Source organism: Mugil cephalus, chromosome 10 (assembly GCF_022458985.1).
Source record: "Mugil cephalus isolate CIBA_MC_2020 chromosome 10, CIBA_Mcephalus_1.1, whole genome shotgun sequence".
NCBI classification, from domain to species: domain Eukaryota; kingdom Metazoa; phylum Chordata; class Actinopteri; order Mugiliformes; family Mugilidae; genus Mugil; species Mugil cephalus.
The window spans coordinates 4886089-4905882 of record NC_061779.1 but is presented as its reverse complement, the minus strand read 5'-3'; the positions used below and the strand labels follow the sequence as shown (position 1 = coordinate 4905882).

Sequence of the window (19794 nt, the reverse complement as noted above, 5' to 3'; positions counted from 1 at the left end):
ATACCTGTGGGCTCGCGCTGTAAAACCACGCCAGTTGGGTTTACTTTTGTTTCTACTTCCTCTTTCGCTTTCAACAGCGTCAACTGAAACTTTCGCCGAAATTTTGCCAAACACGAGTCAACGGTTAACGTTTTCTCATGGTGTCTCATCTTTATTGATCTAAAGCAGCCAATTTGAAGATTGAGGAGATGAAGAAGCAGCTGGAAATACTAAAGCAAAACACCACTGACTGTATATACTATGGACAATAGCATTGTGACATCACCCACTGGATTGTGAACCTCAAAAATGAAGCCCAATGTGGGCGGACCTCACAGTTGCCATGTTGGATGAGCTTTACTCCGCCCACACTGGAATACTCCAAATATAGACGTTGAGGGGTCGACACGACTCACCCACCTAACTCTCCGCTACCTGTTAGCTCAGGGTACCGCCACTCACTCAAAGCAGGAACTGCTTTACTTATACAGAATTATAAAAAATGAATAAATGAGTTAGTCAGTTTAATTATGCTATAAAGTTGGGCTTTTTAACATGGAGGTCTATGGGTCTGTGTAGAACAGCGCTGCAATAAATCCTTACTTCCCCACTGTGGGATATATATCTTGTCTTTGTGTTCATATAAATGGCGTGTTGCAGTACTGGGTGTACCTAATAATCTGTCAGCTAAGTGTACAGGTATATATTCACCTCGAGGATGCCCTTCTTCTTGCCCTCAGTTTTCCCCTCCCCTGTCAGGATACTGAAGCAGTCTTTGCACACTTTGTTCATCTTGTTGCCGTCATATTCAAGCGCCGCCTTGTTGTCTGAGCATTTCCAGCACACCACCTGTGAGACAAAGAATAAATATCTCAGTAAATTCGGAAAGATTACAAACACCAAAAAGCCTAGCGCGTTATGCATTGCAAGACAACAACCAGATTCCTTACATAACCGCAGGCTCGGCAGTGGTGTCTTCGCCGTGTCAGAGCGTTGAAAGACTCCTGGCACTTCATGCACATCGTCACTTCATTGTCGCGGATCCAACGAGGGGCGCGCTTCCCCAGCTCAGCTTTCTGCATTAAAATAGAAAGAAAAAAAAAACAAAACATCAGCACGACGGCTCAGACGCACGCTGACGATTTCAACGTGGACGCCACCGACGCATCACTCACCGACACCTCCTCCACGTCTTTCAGCGCATTCTTGAACGACTCGTTTTTTTGCTGGAAGATCTCAATGGTCTCCCGGAAAGCCTGAGAGAAAAAGGAAAAAAAACATCAAATATGGGGGTTATTCTAAATTCAAACCCAGGAGTAAAATTAAACTAAGACAAATGGTTGTGATTGTGTACCTTAATCCAGCCGGCCTTGTCTTGCTCTGAGCTGAGGATGGGGACGAAAAAACATTAAAACTGGGAAAATGGATATCCTCCACTTCCTGTTCCTCTTATAACACCGAGGTAAACCAACATAGCAATTGGTCATGGTCAGAGAAGTTATTTGGGTATTTGAAATGAAATTAAAACTGGGTGTGTTCATTTGGTTTGTGTTCCATACATTATATTATGGTGTGCCAAATTACATATAATTATATACATTAACATGGGAGGAAACTATTGGGTGTCATATTTCCTAAAGTACCTGGCCTGGAGCTCCAACGTCCTCTCCTTGCCTGACACTTGGAAGGTATGAGGGTAGTCCTCGTTGGTCGTTTCCAGGACCTTCATGCCGTCGATGCCGATTCGTGTCCTTACCGTGTACTTAGGCCCTCCCAGGCTGAATTTGGGCACGCAGTACAGAAGCATGTTGTTAAACTGGTGGAAAAAGGAAGCCACATGAACACGTGAGTTGAATGGATCAGATTTATAGTAGTTTTTATGCATTGCTTCCTCTGCAGGTAACTCGAATTGAGCAGCTGGGACACATTCAACGTGCAGCTAATAAGAGCCAGCCAGAAGATAATCACATCAACTGGTAATCGCAGCAATTCAGAAATTTGTTCATGTGCCCCTGATGTGTCCTTACACAGAGGAGCTCCTGGCATGTAATGATTCACTTGTTTCAACTGATAAACTCTGGCCTCAGCATATTCCCCCGCAGCGACCTTCATTAAAACAAGCCCCGCAGCTTCTCTCACCAGGAAGAGGTATCGCTCCATGGCTGAGGTGTTCCTGGCTGCCAGCTTCAGGATGTGGCCCTCTTTGATGAACTCGTTAGAGGGGTTTACGATGTCCTCTTCCTCACCCAGCATCTCGTATATCTCCATCAGTTTCTTTAGATTGTCCTGGGGGAATATTTATTTAAGTCAGATGTTTTGGGGCGAGACGTGTCAAGAAACTAAAACTCAGCAGCTTTACTTACCGATTTTCTTATGGCACTGTTGGAGTGAGTAGCAGCTGTGGCAATGATTTCTAGTGATTCTGAAAGCAAATACATAAAATGCATTAGAAAAAAACAAGAAACTGCATTCTGATATATACTTTTAAGTGCTATAAAAGTACCACATACTTTCTGAATCTCGTCGGTCTGGATCATCCTCAGGTAGCTTCTTCAGGTAGTCTTTAAGCAGCATCTCATATCGAGGGACTCTCTGCACCGGCTCCAACATGTGATGCTGAAGCGTTAGACTGCCGCAGACCTCTTGACTCTGTGCAGGTGAAATGACAAAGCTTGATTTTTGTTTCCTTCCTTTAACATGCAAATATTTCCTCCCACAAACAGCAAAGCCCAAATAAATACAAATACAAATACAAAACTCGTTCCCGCATATTTATTTATTTTTTTTTTACTTTCATCTAGATTATGATTTTGGAGTTCACACCTGTATCTCTTGAATTATGGCCTTGAACGGAGGGGAACGGTCGGTCCACTGCTTCAGCAGCTCCATGGCCTTGTCGAAATTCTTCACGTACTCGGCGTACATTTTGAGGAAGGGTGTGAGCTTCTGCAGGATGTCTCCGATGCGAGGTGTAGACGCCCTGCAGGGAAGACAAGGGAGGACGAAGGCAAGGTGAATCCCTCGTTGACGAACTTTAAGATTCAGACTAAGAGTTGGTTTTAGCATGGAGTATTCATTGACATTTATTTTGGAGCTCACCATTCTCCCATGCGCTTCTCCAAGTCTGGAAGGAGAAACTGGCTGTGGAAGGCGTGGATGGAGGAGATGTTGGAGAAGATGTTCTTCACCACATCCACGGGGAACGTTCCTTTATTCGCCTCCTCCATAAGCTTCGCACAGAACACCTGACGAGATGTATGCAGTTGCAGTGAAACTCTTGTACAATGTGAAACCTTTACTACTACAAAAAACACAAGAAAACAAAAACAGAAGTGACTCTCGGTGAGTTCCTCACCTGGTCGAGCAGGTTGAGCCGCGCTACGTAAGCCTTCTCTGTGTGCAAGAGCTCGCTGGCGATATTAAACAGCTTCTGTTCATTTGTCTCCGGGGGCTAGAGGGAACAATAAATGGGATTATTTCTTATTTTAAGTACACATCTTGAACTGTTTCTCTCCTTAATACTGCAAGGCCTCTAAATGTGTTCAATTGGCACTATGTACACACAATGTGCACTAATTCTGCTTTTATTGAATTAGAGGTGTGAAAGACAGTTTCACACTGACAGTTGTCTAATGATGAGTTTATAAAAGTTTATTTGGCTCAAAGGGGCCTCGCAGAGAATGACTGCAGAAGTTTGGAGCAAAGACCGCATGGAGTGCACTCGAGTTTGACTCAGTATTCATTCCCAAATCTTTGCCATTTTTGAAAGTGCAGCTTCCTGTCCTTCTGCAAGTTCCCGTTTGCTTTTCGGCTGCAACGCCACAGCGTTTAAACCGTGAAGGAAAGAGAATAGCACACAACAGACGGTAAGCGGTCTCCCCGGCGACCCGTCTGCCTTTCGTTAAATGCAGTTCGGCTGTTGTTACGTACACAAGTATGCAGCACTGGCGTGTGTTTCATTAGCACTGGGCTGACAGGGGGCTGGCCTGTGGTGTAGCACCGACAGAAATGAAAATACTGGAGACGGGAAATGACACCAAGTCTAACAAAGAGACACGTCTCTAGAACAAAGCCTCAGGTGAGAGGACAATTACCAAGACACGCAATTAAGTGGCGCCTCAAAATCAGCACATTGACGGCTGGATGCGCATGCATAGGGAGTACATTTTACCACACAATAACCTCAGCAACGCAATCATTTCGTGCATCACAAGAAAACAATGAAGCATTATCTTCATCCACAGTGTTACTAATTCTCTGGCAAGCTTCTGAGGACTTGTTTTTTTTTTTCAAGGCTAAATTAAAAGCAAACTTTGTTTCAGAATAAAAGGCACTAGTCAATGGGGGATTACTTCATTCTAGTGGTTTCACATAAAGTGTGACGGGAAGTTAAAAGAAACATTCACTGAAGCTTTGTACACGAGTAGCCGTCTGCTACCGTTTCAGTCCCCAGACAAATGATCTAATTAGAAGAAGAACGAAATTCAATAATTGGATTTTCTTGTGCATTTAGATGCTACTAACTTATACTGCAGGTTGGAGAAGGATGCTGAACGTTTTACTTCACTGCCTTCATCTAAGAGTCATATGTTGTTGTTTTCTTAGTCTATTATAAGCTTTTAAAACTAGTACATTACCAGTGGCGACAGATTTGATCTGGCTTGTGAGACTTGTAAGAAGAAGGAGGCTAGGTCTCTTACTTCAACAATCATCTCAAGAAACGCTCCGATTTATGTTGTAACCCGCTGAAGGTGAATTACTGGGTTGCATATAGAGCTCCACTTCGAGCTGTAACGTGCTGCCATAGACGCAGATTGTTGCATCAGTCATCTACTAGTGCTTTTTATTCTTTACACATTAAGTTAGTAAAGACAGTAAGTCCTCAAAAAAAAAATAAAAAATCTACACATTAAAAAGATGGCAAGTCCTCAAAAAAATAAAAAAAAATAAAACATCTGATGGTGTCAAGTTAGACAGAAGCGACAGGAAATATTTAATATTTAGACCTGCCACAGCAGGAAATGTTCCATTTAGTGCCCCAGTGATCCATGAACGCCACGCATCATCAACAGAATGCAGCCATTTTTGCTGTGTCAAACTGTCGAGCATGACAGCAGTCATATTTCTCACCAAAGTGTCAGTAGCTGAGTTGAATTGTGGGTAATGATTACAGGAGGTTATGACAAATAGGAAAAAAGATAATGATGTTATCTCTTGTTCCACTGCGTCTATTATTAAAGTAGCTATTTGTGTTCCAGCCAACTCATGCTGTATGTTATTTCAATATTATGTCAATTAATTTGAGGATGTACACTTGACTAAGACACATGCACCAGCTTCAACTCAGAAATAATAAGTTCATCATCCGGTTTTACAATAGCACAAAAACAAGTAGGATCATCCAGCAGTCTGTGTGTGCACTTTAGACATCGGCACCGTTCTTCCTCCCACAACACTGAGATTGTGGTGTTTCCATCACATCAAACATTGAGCGTGATCTGCACCTGATATATTTACAATCTGTGGCCCACAATGGGGGCCATAGTTTCCCATGGGGGAGGTTGCTAGGGCACAAAGTCCTCTGAGCAAATGTTCTGCATCGAATGATAGCCCCCGAGACACGCTCTCATCGAATGAGATGAATGAAATATAGACATACACATACTTCAACTTCCCTTGTAACTCTAACCTTATACTATTAGCCAGAGATGAAGCAGTTCAGATGATTTAATTTCACTGTAAGCTGAGACGATAAATAGAAGAACGCGGAGCGGAATCAACTGCATAGCTCCAGTCAGGCTGGAAATCTGTGATGCGCACGGACGAAACTACACAACTAGGACGCAAAGGTCAACAAATGAATTAGACATTATGTGCGTACCTTATGATCTGCGCTCCCTTCTTCACTTTTGTGTTCACTTTCTGGTTTAGCTTCATCATCCTCGTTCTCAGTATCAGTCCTGTCCGTATGCGGAGGTGAAAGATCATCGCTTTGCTCTTCGCTGCCCATATCCCCGTTCACCAGCTTGGCAGGCTCCACCGTCACAATCTCATGGTCCTTCTCGTCTTGGTCCTCTTTCTCCTTGTCCTTCTCCATCTGCACTAGCGTCCCGTTAGCTGCTGGTTTGTGGGCATCCTGCGCTGCAGCCGGCTCAGCGGATTGGTGGTTCTCCTCAGCCCTGCTCTCCTCCGTTGGCTTCTGGCAGGCGCGGTGAGCTGGGCTGCCGTTGCCGTTGGAAGCCTTGCTGATGTGTTTGAGCGGCGAACTGTCTCTCTTGTTCTCTGCGTTGCTAGAGGAACAGAAGAAAAGACAAAGGAGGAAGTGGGTCAGCCTGGCTAGCGCGCAGACACGGTTAACTAACAACCCCCCATAATCATTAGAGGTAACAAAAAAAAAAAGAAAAAAGAAAAATAGGGGGGTAAAAATTACAGGAGGCTCTTAAGTTTAGCTCCACCAAATGCGATGCTGCCGTCTAGTGCGAAACTGTACGCGGAGCGGTTTTGCACAAGTGTGTTAGAGTTAAAAATAAATCCGCGGAGATGCACAAACTTCCTGCTGTCTTATGAGACTGCCGAGCGCTGCAGAGGAAGTGTGAGCGGTGCAAAGAAGGAATGGAAGGTACAGTAATGAGGAGGACAGGAGCAATAGCAGGAGTACAAGAATGCTCCCAAGAGGCAGACTCTGTCCTACTTCCACACACACACACACACACACACCCATCGACCACCTGCTTTATATATATACCGCGGCGCAAGGTCGCTTTCACTCTTTGCATGGACATGAGTGGAATGGAAAAACTGTTTGAAATACAGCACAGGGATGGAAGCTCGATTAACGCAGACAAACAAAACACACAAGCAACAACTCACGCTGTCACCGTGCAGCTGCCCTACATCCTGTACCAACAGCCGGTGCAGCTGTTTCCCTGTAAGTGACCCAGAGGGCCATGAGCTCTAACAGTAGCCACTGTATCTCAGCACAGTTTTAGCTGATCTCTGTTCTGTTGTCAGAGCGGCTACAGCTTATGAAAAATTGCACCGAGGACACTACCACGTCTAGCAGGTCCTATTTATATATATAACCTTAACCTTTACTGATGCAAAAAAAGAAAAACCCATCGGTTAAGCCTGAGCAGCTTTCTCTATTGCACTGAAGTTTGTCGGCCAGTAGAAACAGGAAGCATGTATAAATAGAGGAACAACAACCGGCTGGCGAAACACTCCACAGATGAATCAGGTCTGGCCACCTGAGGTATGTTAACTTGAAACAATATATTTTTCCCCTCTCAGAGGAAGACGGAGTGATTAGCTGGAGACAATATGAAAAGGTTGTTTTTAGTAAAACGCTGCAGGTGCACACATGACTTGCACGGCTTCGCAGAGAAACAGCCCGGAGTCTACGACATGTTTTCAAAATGGGCCGAACTAGACAGGAATTAAGAAGAGCTTCACCTGCCGTGTGGCCGTCTAGTGCCTTGAAGACAGACGTGAGCAAACTAGATTAGTATATTAGTAGGCTAATTCTGTTTCTCAGAAGCTGTGGGCCTTTTCTCTTCGTTCCTTTCCAGAGCCACTAGAGGGATAATCCCCGTAGCCTTGCCCGGAATCTGAATGAGAAAAAGATGCACCAGGTCACTCTGATTAACCTCATTTCACACTTTAAATGGCGGTGAATGGTAAGAAGAAAAACCTAGAATCCTGGTAAGGTTCAGTAACCCTGTTTTCAGAGTTGAGACCAGTAATCTAAGTGGGCCGCTACTGCTGCAGCAGATTTGATTTGTGTTTTTTGGATGCAACTGTATGAACAGTTGGGACAAGGGCGCCATTGTTCGTGGCCTCTCTGCACTTTTAGAGGACGTCCAGCCTCGCGGAGACGAGGCCGCAGCGAAAACTTTCCTAAGTTGTAACAAAACATAATATACAAAAAAAAGGGGGCACACACTTGTCAGTATCGGTACCTGTATCTGTAAGCTTTGCCGAAACTTCTGACTGGATTGTACATTACAAGCAGACAACTCAGCTTTCTGACTACCACACAGACTGTTCAAATTTAAATCAACACGCGAGTAGATACCAGTTAAATAAGATAAGAAACGACTAACAAAGTGGAGAAAGAGTTTGTCGGAAAGATCCTACCTCGCTCTCCGGGGTTTCATTTCACAACATAGAGCGCCGTCCCACAACTCAATGAGGTCCTGTGTTTCCCCTCGCCTGTACAAATCCCCTTTCATCCCCTCGCTAACGCTTGGCTCGTCAGGCACAGACTAATCTCCCCTAGCTCCTCTCTCTCTCGCTCTCACTCTCTGCTGCTCTGCTCTGAGGTACAATCAATGAGTCAAGGCTGAGGACTTTTAATCAAGAGACTTCTGCTTTTCATCCCTGAAATAGCTGCCGTACGAGACGTTAAGAAAAGTGTCGTTTTCCATCACTGTGATTACAACAGCCACCCTGAAATCGCCCTGAAAAATTACAAAAGCAGTGAGGTAACACACACAGATGAAGGACCAAATCTGTAACAGCCAACAGATTTATATATATACATATATAGTGTGGCTTCAAACACTATATATATATATATTTTTTTTTTAACTTTTTCTGAGTGAGAGAATTTATTACACACACGTGTACATGGCTCTTACCTGCTTCCCTCAAACTTGCTGATCAGGTCTGAGACTTTGGAGTGCGGATCCCGGTTTCTCTCCCAGTTCTTGGGCCCCGTTTTTCCTCCTCTACCCGCGTCTCCTCCCCCCTCCTCCATCGCGAGTCTGAGTGGTTTCCTTTGGTTGTTGCCAAGTGGGGACGAGAGCTCCGTCACTGGGCTCTGGAGGTGTGGCGGCTTCGGTGGAACTGGAGAAAAGTCACACAAACGAAATATGAGCAAACAACTTGAGCGCTGATAACGGCCTCGGCCATTCAGGTGAAATGTCACTGCAGTCTTAACTTGGTGCTGAAGGGGGCAGCACATCCCAACTCACGGCGCCTTCAATACACAGTTGTGATCATAATAAAAGTATCAAACACATCGTCCACCTCATCGCAGTCACTCAGAACATTTAAATCATTCTTTTTTTTCTTCACAAATCATAGGTTTACGCTTGAATTTCCAGCTTGATTTACAATGGCAGAAATAACAAACACTCTGTTCTCACTTATCTGTGGAGAATGATTTACCGAATGATAAAACAGGAACAACTCTCAGGGTTCACTGGTCTGAGGCCAACTTACATAACCCTTTTCCCATTTTAACTGTTTCGTGAACATGTGAACAGGCACATATTGTGCTGGAAGTCCCTCGGCTCTGGCCGTGTAAAAATACATAATAAACACGTGTAAACCAAATAAAAGGTCACTCCGAGACCAAACACAGAGTCCGTGTGTGTCAATATACCCTCCCAACCCTTCCCCACCCTGCAGCGTCTTTGTCATGACATGTTATTATGCACCTTGCGGTTTAGACTGCAGCGGAGACCTGCCGCTAGAGGCGCTTCCATTGACCAACCCCTTGCTCCTGTCATGCGTCCCTCTGGCTGCCCGATTCAGACAAGCCTGTACGCTGGGGGCGACGCTGCGTTCACAAGCCGGGCTGCTGCCTAGAGCTGAAACAAAGAGAGACAAGGTCCGTTAATAGACGATCAATTACAGAGGTAGAGAATCAAATTTTTCCACACAGGAGAAAGTGTGGTTATGCAGTGTGTATCATTATGAATATTAAGAATACGCATATTTACAGTCCATGATGAACATATCCTACGAATGTTGCCGCAGTAACTCCGATGTGACTGAGGCACAGCTAAAACTTTCCCTACGAGGTTTCGCCAAGTCTTCTGAGATTGTTCTGACCTTCTGCCCCTTGTTACAAAAGCTTTTTCTTACGCTCATGTGTCGATGAATCACACGGGGACGGTAATATTTTACTTATCAGAGAAACACCGGCCTCATCACATGACAACCCACAGCCACCGAAGATTACATCTGACACGTTCAAATAGATCTGCATGCAACTGTGCACGCTTCACTTTCCATGAAAATGCTGCGCTAGTCCTGCAACATGTGTGAGGCTGGGGTCGCAGTCAGAGTGAAATGTGTCACACAAATGTACAGAAATATCTTTTTTAAGGCCACGGTCGTCACTGTGAACACCAGAGGTGTCACTGATAATTCTGAGAACACATTGTCGCGAACGTGACTTTGACGAAGAGATGAAAAGCAAATAATGTCAGACGCTTCAGTTGATCATCTGGTTAACCATGCACTTCATGACAGGCACCTGAGAGACTTCCAACCCACCAGGTGGCCACAGGCGTCAGTGTTTAGAGAGCGTGGACGGGCTGATCTTTAGAAGCAGACAACGCAGACTGGCAGTGTTTATAACAGCCTGAACCTACCCCTGTCTGACCTCACGGCATACATGCACACAAGCCCTGTAAGGGGCAGCCTGGTAAGCGAAAATGCCTATAAAAGGAGAAACACTGGCAAGAGAGTGCATACATTACATATACAATCCCATTATTTTACAAGCAGTTAGTCCATTACTTTCCACTTGAGCCAGCCATTAAAACAGGTGTGTGTGGCTGAACAAAAGCCACCAGGAAATCAGGTGCAGAGTGAAACTCAACGGACACACACTTCTGTAAGAAAAAAAAAAAAAAAGGAAGAAAGTATGGTTTTGTGCCCTTTCTGTTTTTTTGTCATAAAGCGTCTGTGGCACAGAAAGCGAAACATCGCCTTCATCGGTTGTGATAAAATGGAAAGAGAAGCTTTCCACCCTCATGTCATGAATCCATAAATCATTGAGCGGGGGAGTGGGGAGGTGGGGGGTCTTAATTTCTTGATAGACTCGGACTCTTCTTTTCTAAAAATAGATTTGCGCTTTGGGGAGAAGAAGGAGCAGAACATCATCGGGAAGAGGGACGTCATATCAGCGAATCCACCCTCGATGATGATTTAATGAGCAGAAATTAGAGTTTTTTCCACTATAAGAATAAATTTTATTCTATTTTCTTGAATTTTATTGAACAAAAGTTTCTGCTGGTAATGAAAATAAATGTTATTCTGGCCCAAGAATGTAACAATGCCTGCTAATGAAGTACAAAAAAACATGTATTTACTATACACATTATATACCGTTCCAAAATAACTACATGCCAATATGCCATGTGGAACCCCATAATTTATTGTTCGTAGAGTGATCTCTATCTTACCAGTCCTAAAACAGAAAGAGAAAAAAGAAACGCACACACTACCGCAGAATCATAGAGCCACAGTTTCTATTTTTACAGGCTGACTGTAATTAAAGGCAACATCTCGAGCAACTGCCTGACTGGAAACGGTCCCACGCCGTGTTTGGGAAAGCAGACTTTCTAAACATGGCCCCAAAATTACCAATCAATTATGAAACCGGCCTCAGGAATTTCTCTTGATTAGGTGCTTGGCTTCCCCTTATGGCCACATAAAGAGCTCATAAAAACTCCTCCAGCAACAAGTTATGCATTTTATTATATGTATATGGTCTGAAATAAAGCCTGAGAATTGCACTTTGCATGTGGAAGATAACAGGGGGGCCCCCTTCTACGCAGCCTGACTCCGTCACCAGGGATTGTTAGTAACTATGTCAAACGGCAGTCACCCAACTGTAAATCACCTCTGAAGCTTTTCACATGAACCGGATCGGGCTGTACCGGCATTTTAAGTGTGAGAGCTGTAAACAAAGATGGAAGATAGTGAAATTATTTTTCTTGGGTCAGCATACACCAGTTCCTCTGTCAATTGCACAAAAAAAGATCTGATCAGCGGGGATCAGATCATCCATCTTCATGAGGTCTTATCTCAATCATCAGGGCAACAGAAGTCAGCGCTGTTTCAATAAAAACAGGAATAAACTCCACTTCCTTTCTCAGAAATCCAATGCGCTGCAAGACACGCTTCTCCTGGTAACACACTCGTTCTGGCATATTCTCATTAAAATCTCCTTGGCACAAGTGACAGACCACCGTGTGCAGTAAATTAGAGGCAGCCAGCCACCACCCTGCAGGAGCACTTTGATACTCGTCCTCCATCTGTGCGACAGAGTAGGAGCCCTGGTGTCTGGAGCTGAGACTTACTGATGTAAACAGAGGAGGGGTTGCTTATGGACAAGGACTCAATGCTCCATATTCAGATGTGATATCAGTTGCATATCTTATATGCTTTTACTCTACATACAATATGTTTTTTTGTTTTACACACTGTTGGAGTGCTGCTGCAGTCTAGGAAGCAGGGAGTCAAAAAAGCCAAAATAAGACTTTGCCTCTGTCCTTGAGGCAGGATGATGAGCCGTGCAGCCATGGCAACCACCCCCTTTACCTTCTGAAGATGCAAAACATGTTTCGCTACAGACTGCATTGAACTCTCAGTAAACCCAAAGCAGAGAAGCAAAAGAAAAATATCCTCGCAAAGGTCAAGTGTATCAATAGTAGTGTAGACGAGAAGCAGTGGGTGCAGACTTGTGCAAAAATGCAGGTTTCGCAAAGCACAGAGCATCTTTGATCTTTGATTACAGGTGTATCCTCCCCTGCAATGATCTATCAACAAAACAGCTCATTTTCTTACTGTGTCTACTCTGTGAGAAAGAGTTAGGTCAAAGCTCTTAACTCCTCTTAAAAGGAGTAGATAAAATCTTCCCGGTGGGTTTCCTGAACTGAGTAAATTACGTGCATGTGTGTGTCTGTGAGCGTAGTGATGCAAAGACACCATTCCCAATCCAACCTTGCAGCTCTGACACATCACAGAAGACTGAGAAGAAGAAAAGAAGGAAGGCTTAAGTATGCACCATTTCAGAATAAATATATATAAATAAAACAAAACAAAAAAATAAGCAATGTCCGAAAATAGTAAAGTATCCAAGCTGGTGGCTAAAATAGTTTGGCTACGGGCACAGCACGTTCTGCCAGCAGTTTGTTGGTCAAACCCTTACATGTTGGACAGACTGCCATGAAATGCTGTGCAATTGATATGAAATTGAAATTCTGCACTCTTATATGAACTATCAGGTACATCCAGTAAGGCAACTAGTATCTAATTTGTGTGCATACATATACGTAAAATAACACACACACCGCTTATAGCACAACCAGGTGCTTCTGTCACTTTTCTTCCCAATTTTCCAAATGTTTCTGAAATTCAAAATGAAGCTAATCTTTTAGGCGGGAAAAGGAGGAGATTTTCCTGAAACACAAGGTGTAAAGTGCCTGGTAATGATTGACCACAGCAGCTGCGCCTTCGATAAACTTTGAGGGTTGGGCACTTTGTGTGCATGAGGAAAAGGATAAAAATTGGCCAATAAATCAACCTGTACAAGTCTTAACACAACTACGGAGGCTACAGCCACACTTGTAGCTCAGTGCTAATGTTAAGAAAGTTTGAAAATATGCTATAGCAACTCAAACTATGGCCGAGACTGCCGGGAATGTCTTTACTTACGTGGGCATTTGATCAAAGCACTGAAACAAATGATCTCAAACAAAGCTACAGTAAGCTGAGATGAAACAGGCTGGATCTGATTGAGGTTGCTCATTCGTGGGACTGGGATGAGTGGTGACGTGTCTTTGAGACATTTCAACCAAGTCCAGTTGCATTTGTTTAGCTTTGTTTTAGATATTTAGAGGCGGCATGTTACCACTTGCCAAGACAGTCAAACCCAGTTGCACCAGTGTGTGAATGCGAGCATGATTGCAGATGCGTCACTGTGAGCCCTTTGAGTACCAAACAGTAGAAAAGCACTAGGAGAATGAATTATATCGTAGCCTGGTTTGCTAAGAGTCTTCACAGACACACTGGACAGACAGGACTGGACCAGAACATGGCCCTGGACCAGTACGGTCGTAAAACTCCATCACGACATTAGTTGTTAAGCTGTTTAACTTAAAACCACAATGTCAGTGTCAAGCTAATGGTGGAAATACATTCCGAAAAGTCAATAGGACTCATCCTCTGGAAACCTCCACTGTCTGTTCATAATTTCACGGAGATGCTTCAAGAAGTTGTCGAGATATGAGGCATGATCCCATGAATCACAACAACATCACGCAACTAACGCAGCGAAGCTGGACATGGTTTTATATTACAAAGAAGTACACAGACTCAGATCTCCCCTTGTTAAATCCCCACTCAGTCAAACACCATCAAGTGAATGCTTGAAATATTTCTTCCACATGCTCATGACTTCACCACGTTACCGCACGTCACCTGACAGCAGGCCAGCTTGACCTGTCTGTTAGGCATCCTTCTTCTTAGTCTTTCCATCTCGCCCGCCCCTCTGGCAAAATACGTGTAGATATTTGGACGTTAAAGCTCCAGGTAAAAAAAAACATAATTAGCACGCCTGTGTTAGAGGTGCAGTGTGTCCCCACCCTGCTCAGCACTGAGGAGTGTCACAACTTGAAACTGTAGCTTTGTCTCCTTGTCTCATGGCCCCACCAATGTGACAGATCACAGAACACAGGTATCGCCTGAGAGGACTCTTTACAAAGTCTACGTCTTCTTACCATAGTAAAGATGGCCTTTAACGCAGTCAGAGCAAACTGAATGAATAATAATAATAAGAGAGAGCGAAGTCGATCCAACAAAACTGACATTTCCAGAATAACTCCAGTCCTTCCTTGGCCAAGAAGCAGATTGGAACTGTTACTACATGTTTGAAAGTGTAGACAATGAGCAATGAGCTGTCCACATCTCATTCTATATGCTGGCTATGTATTACATTAAAGACTCATACAGTTTTGAAGTGTCAATATTGCAAAGCTGTCTCATAAATCAAGACTTAAAAGAGATTTTTCCAGCCACTGTCCAAGTGTGATCAGGGAAATTTTGTCATAGATTCTCTGAAAATCAAAAGAAATGCAGAGGCATACACAAGAGAGAAGAGTGGAAGCAGCGCGGAAATCAAATATTCTGTTAAGTTAAAAATCCCAGTGACTGGACTCACCCCGCGTTAGAGAGAAACAGGAGAAAAAAAGCTGCAGTCAGTCGTCAGCGTACAAACGCGCTTCCCTCAGAAGAGTGCTAAGTTTAGGTTCCATGCCTTCCCAGGCAGCACAGGACTCCTCCCTCCCTCCCTCACACACCCCTTATTTAAATGGGTTTTGAGAAAAAAAAAGAAAAGAAAAAAAAAACAGAGCCACAAAACCACAGTCACACACACATTTCAAGCGGTTCATAATGGACTGTTGATATGAACTTTTAGAAGCTGCAAACCCACAAAATGCACCGAGTAGAGGGCTCTGCTGCAAGAACAATAGTCGTTTGAATGAGGAGAAATACATTTATTGCAACAATAAATTCACCGCTACATGCAAAGTCCTTGTAGGTTCAAAATTAATGAAGTGTCCTCAGGATTAAACCACATTGTAAAAGTAACAATCGAATGAAACGGGGTGTTGGCGTGAAACGGAGGACAGACGCTGGAAGAGTATTGAGGGGACCTGTCCTTGTCCCGATTACCAGCAAGTTAGTCAAGTCAATGATTGACAAACTCCACAGCAAAGCAGCCTGCAGCCTTTCTCACACATTCTATTATCCGCCTGTTAACGTGTCAATGTAAACTTCGCAGCATCGACTTTGTTCACTGACTTTCCCTCCAGGCACGTCACTGGTGCAAATATTTAAAGCAATAGAAACAAAGGAGTTAAATCTAAAGCTTGGTTGAAAATAACACAAAGAAACACGGGTTTAAATCAACAGGAAACTAAGTGAAAAGAAACTATATCAAAATAAAACTGTTTATGTTTATGAGCATAAAGAAGATGTACCTTTTGCAGAAGTGCGCAGAGGGAACTGAAAGTTGTCCATGTTCTGTATCGAATATGAGCTGCTGAGCTGCTCCCTCACAACTGTGACAGCAGAGTGACAGCTCATCTACACGGAGCATCACAGAATAAACAGTCAACCAAAACAGGAAGCCTCAATAAGGCTCCGTGTGTGATGCGTCAAAAAAGTAGCTGTCAAAAAGCTTTTTTCAGCCTCCATGGAAATCTGAAGTGTTAATGTTCACGCTCCAGTACATGTTCCTTCCCACACACATGAACAGTGCGCGCATTGTTAAACACCTGCACGCTCACTGATGTGCATGTTATATCAGCAGAGGACGACTAGAAGGAATGGCAGTAAACCAGTCTGACCAGAGCAAATTCCCTTCACCAGTCCCCCCCCTCTGCATCCCTTTTGGGACTGCAGTAGTAGTTCAAACAAGGCTCAGCTCATGATCCGATTTATTCGGCAACACGTAGTCAAAGCAACAAATTCTTTTAGATGACAGCCACGGCTAAAAAAAAAAAACAAAAAAACAAAGGGCTGCAGCAGTGACCAAAACTGCACTCTCATGCTCACACCTCGAAGGCGCAACATAAAGCCCCTGCCCCCAGCTCTCTTGTGCAAATGTCTGCAGGCTTGTTGTTTGCAGGGTTTCACTGGCATTTTAAAGGTAGCAGCAGGGGCATTAAGATCTTGGTGCACTTAAACTCATCAACTGTCCCCAGTTGGTGGCAGTGGTGTAAAATAAAATATGTGGAGTAACCAGAAATAGAAGATCCTTTGGGTAATGTGACTGTCTTCTTTATAGTTTTAACTCTGCCACAGAAATGACTGGATGAAAACAATCTTTGTAGTTCCAAGTAAGCAACTTCTGTTCCTCTCTCCAGTTTCTGCTTCTTTATTTTTGTTTTCATACTCCTTCTGTGGTACCACAGGACTGTTGGCTTGTTGGAGGACTGGACGCCAGCACCTTTGTGGCCTCTGAATTGGTGGAATTTCCTTAATCCTTCACTCTGCGTAGATGGGAAGCTGCACAAACCGTCACCGACGTAATGCTATAAAAGCAGCCTTGATTCAGTGTAGACGAGACGTTCAAGACAGATATTTGACCTCGGAACCATGAGTTGCACCAGGCCATGGCACTCATATACTATTTTTCTTAAGATATTGTAAAGAAACTCTGGGTAAGTAATCTGAAAATGTGCCAATGTGTGTTTAATACAATCTTAAGCTTCCTCATTCACCAACTGCACACTCTGCATGACCTCAAAAGTACTGCTCTAAAAGAAAGTGCATTTTCCTTTAATCCCTTCGCTTTGTTGTCACATCAGTACTTTGTTGTCACATCAGTACTTTCTCTGTCAAAGGTGTCATAAACATCAAGCACAGGTATGCGCGCATGCAAACAAAGGTATTGCTTCCTTACAGCTGTCCCTAAAAATGTCTGTAGGATCCTTGCAGCTAAATGCTTTGCAGATGTAGCTCGAGTGGAAACCAGAGCCAAACACTAGATAGTCAGACATAAACCGCACAATTTCTAACCATTTCTGTTGCCCCACATCACTCAATAAGATTACAGAGTATGCCTGTCTATCTAGCTCTACCCTAGTACACTACGCAGACATCATGCTGTGCACATGCTCACGGTGTGCATGTGAGGCAGCGTGACAGACTAAGTGACAGATAACCATTACCACCAAGCATGGAGGATTAGCCGTTGGTGTTCAACTACCCAGACTTTCTTCAGATTAACCCTGCCTCATCCTCTAATCCAAGGGCCAGAGTGAGATTAGAAGCCCACAATGTGTTTAACCAGAGAGCGTGGAGGGGACAAAGCTGGCGGGACAATGTGTCAGAGTTTAGGGCGGCGAAACAAATGGTGGACAGGCGGACGACGAGACAAAGGCGAAAGGTGGAAGAAGACACAGAATGAAACAGGCAGCAGAGGAGGAAAGGAGTGAAGGAAAAGACGAGATGAGAAGATGGATGGTTTGGGGCTGGAGGAGGGGGCCGAGGGATTTACAGGGAAAAAAAATTAAAGAAAGTGAAAAATAGGAAGACACAAGGGGGGCTGGATGAAAACACCCATTCATCAAAAAGAAGGAGACCAGGAGCTACACACACGCTCCAAAAATAGCGCAGAGACGTGCAGCTTCCTTCTTTACTGCTGCACAGAGAGCAGAGAACAGCAGGAAGGAGTCCTCACGGTGCCCTTCACAGCACCATCCTTTGTGCACATTAACGCCGATTTGTTCAGAAGAATGAGAAGCTCTTGTTTTAGTCCAGCTCAGAAATCCGAAAAGATACTGCTGCTGATCATGAAGGCAAACATGCACGACCTTCCTGCATCTTATGTGCACGAGAAAGAGGATAAAGTAGACATTCAAACTGTGCAAATAAACAGAAAACCCCAGGTAAATCACATGCACAGTGCAAGATATGCATGCAAACATATCTTTTGCATGAACAAATTGTACAGAAGTTGAGTGGAGGAGGTGACGGTGCCTACCAGTGGACTGTTCGATTTTCACCGCCACACAGGCCTCGTCCCCGGCGCTCTTGGTTTTGCAACAGGCCGCTTTGCCTTTCTTCTCTGCAAGAACAAAACACAAGATTCACAGTGTTAAATATCTGACAAGAGTAGGAGCAGACCACAGAGAACAGAGGAATATTTGAATATGCCACACGCTTATGAGACGGGAGCTTCGAGCAGTTGTAGGCACCTCCATGTTTTATTTAAGACTCAGCAGTTGAAAAAGAGCATAGAGGAATAAAAGACAGCCATAAGCATGTCATATCATTTTTTTCATTTTTGAGGCAATACACTGGCCGTTCATTGAATTGGAGATGTTTCTAGCAAAAGCTGCAAGAACTTTGGAGCAGCCTTCTGGTAGCTGCATTTATCAAGATCCGGAGCAGACTTATGTTTGTTTTGAGAATGAAAAGGAATTAACCAGCCCTTGGAGATAGAAACCCTAATTAGTCTGTCTGTGATATGTAGGGCATCGTCTGCGGGGAAAGCTAACACTCTTTCAACACAGCTGTTTAATATGCACATAAAAGATTAAAGAGAAAATATCAACGGTCATAAAAAACAATGATGGGCTCAGGAGCATTGCTAAAGCCCCAAACACACACACACACACACATATACATATATCTCAGATACAATTAAAAAAAAACTAGAGCGTACACAAACACACACTCTGATCTACTCTAAAGCATCAAACATGCTAATTGATCAGTGCAGTAGTTGACATGCAGCAACATGTGCAAGCGACACACAGCACCATACACATATATACACAACAGCTGTGCTCCAGTACAAATTAATATCGAGCTGACTTCACGCTTTCACTGTGGCTCATGATGACTATGAAGTAATGATGACAACGACAACTAATCATATTTCACAGCGTTTTCCCTCGTTTCTTTCTGGAGGGTTATTTCGAGCCTGTTAAAAAGAAAGCAAACAGCAGTTTTAGAAGCTGCAGCTGGACAATATGGCTCACTGATAATGAGTTCAATTACTGGCATCAGCAGGAAGGCAAAAAAAAGAAACTGCAGAGAAGCAAACCGCAGCACTCAATGTGACACTGTGTCATCGTTCACATTCAAAGTGTTTTGCATATTTAGATTATTTAAAGTTCAGGTCACATTTACTGTTAACTACTTTGGCTACTGTATCTACTACAGTTATCTAGTCTCTCCAGCTACTGGACTGACCATGAGATTTTGTACTGACCAAAGACTATATGCACCGATCAGCCACTACATTAAAACTACTTACAGGAGAAGTGAATAACATTAAGCATCTTGTGGCAATTTAAACGTTGTGCATTTGTAACATGGAGGACGATGGGTAAGGACTCACTTTTAGAACAAGCCTCAAGTGGCCATTTGAGGAACTGCGTTTTTTGACAGATTTTCCAGCCCTGAGGGTTTTGACTTAATGACATAATCACCTCACATATACTTAAGCAGTCACGGTAAATTTCACAGTTTGGTAGATGAAAAAAAAAAAAAAAA

The 19794-nt window shown here is 43.7% G+C and overlaps 1 protein-coding gene across 8 annotated transcripts in view; it reads right to left on the bottom strand.

Annotated features, from left to right (window-relative positions):
• Positions 1–19794, bottom strand: part of fgd4a (FYVE, RhoGEF and PH domain containing 4a) — a 47385-nt gene that overhangs the window by 2376 nt on the left and 25215 nt on the right. For 4 of the 8 annotated variants that reach the window (XM_047596230.1, XM_047596233.1, XM_047596231.1 and 1 more), the window contains exons 2-16: positions 18275–18358; positions 9423–9575; positions 8619–8826; positions 5861–6269; positions 3335–3430; positions 3079–3224; positions 2803–2959; positions 2490–2628; positions 2343–2401; positions 2119–2265; positions 1623–1795; positions 1334–1364; positions 1155–1235; positions 930–1055; positions 691–828 (exon numbers count right to left, since the gene is read on the bottom strand). In XM_047596230.1, the coding sequence (XP_047452186.1) occupies positions 691–828; positions 930–1055; positions 1155–1235; positions 1334–1364; positions 1623–1795; positions 2119–2265; positions 2343–2401; positions 2490–2628; positions 2803–2959; positions 3079–3224; positions 3335–3430; positions 5861–6269; positions 8619–8826; positions 9423–9575; positions 18275–18358 (2147 nt within the window). Of the gene's footprint in view, positions 1–690; positions 829–929; positions 1056–1154; positions 1236–1333; positions 1365–1622; positions 1796–2118; positions 2266–2342; positions 2402–2489; positions 2629–2802; positions 2960–3078; positions 3225–3334; positions 3431–5860; positions 6270–8115; positions 8416–8618; positions 8827–9422; positions 9576–9707; positions 9730–14941; positions 15054–15764; positions 15820–18274; positions 18359–19794 lie in introns of those variants that run through there. The other 4 variants (XM_047596234.1, XM_047596236.1, XM_047596235.1 and 1 more) reach the window with 4 other exon arrangements.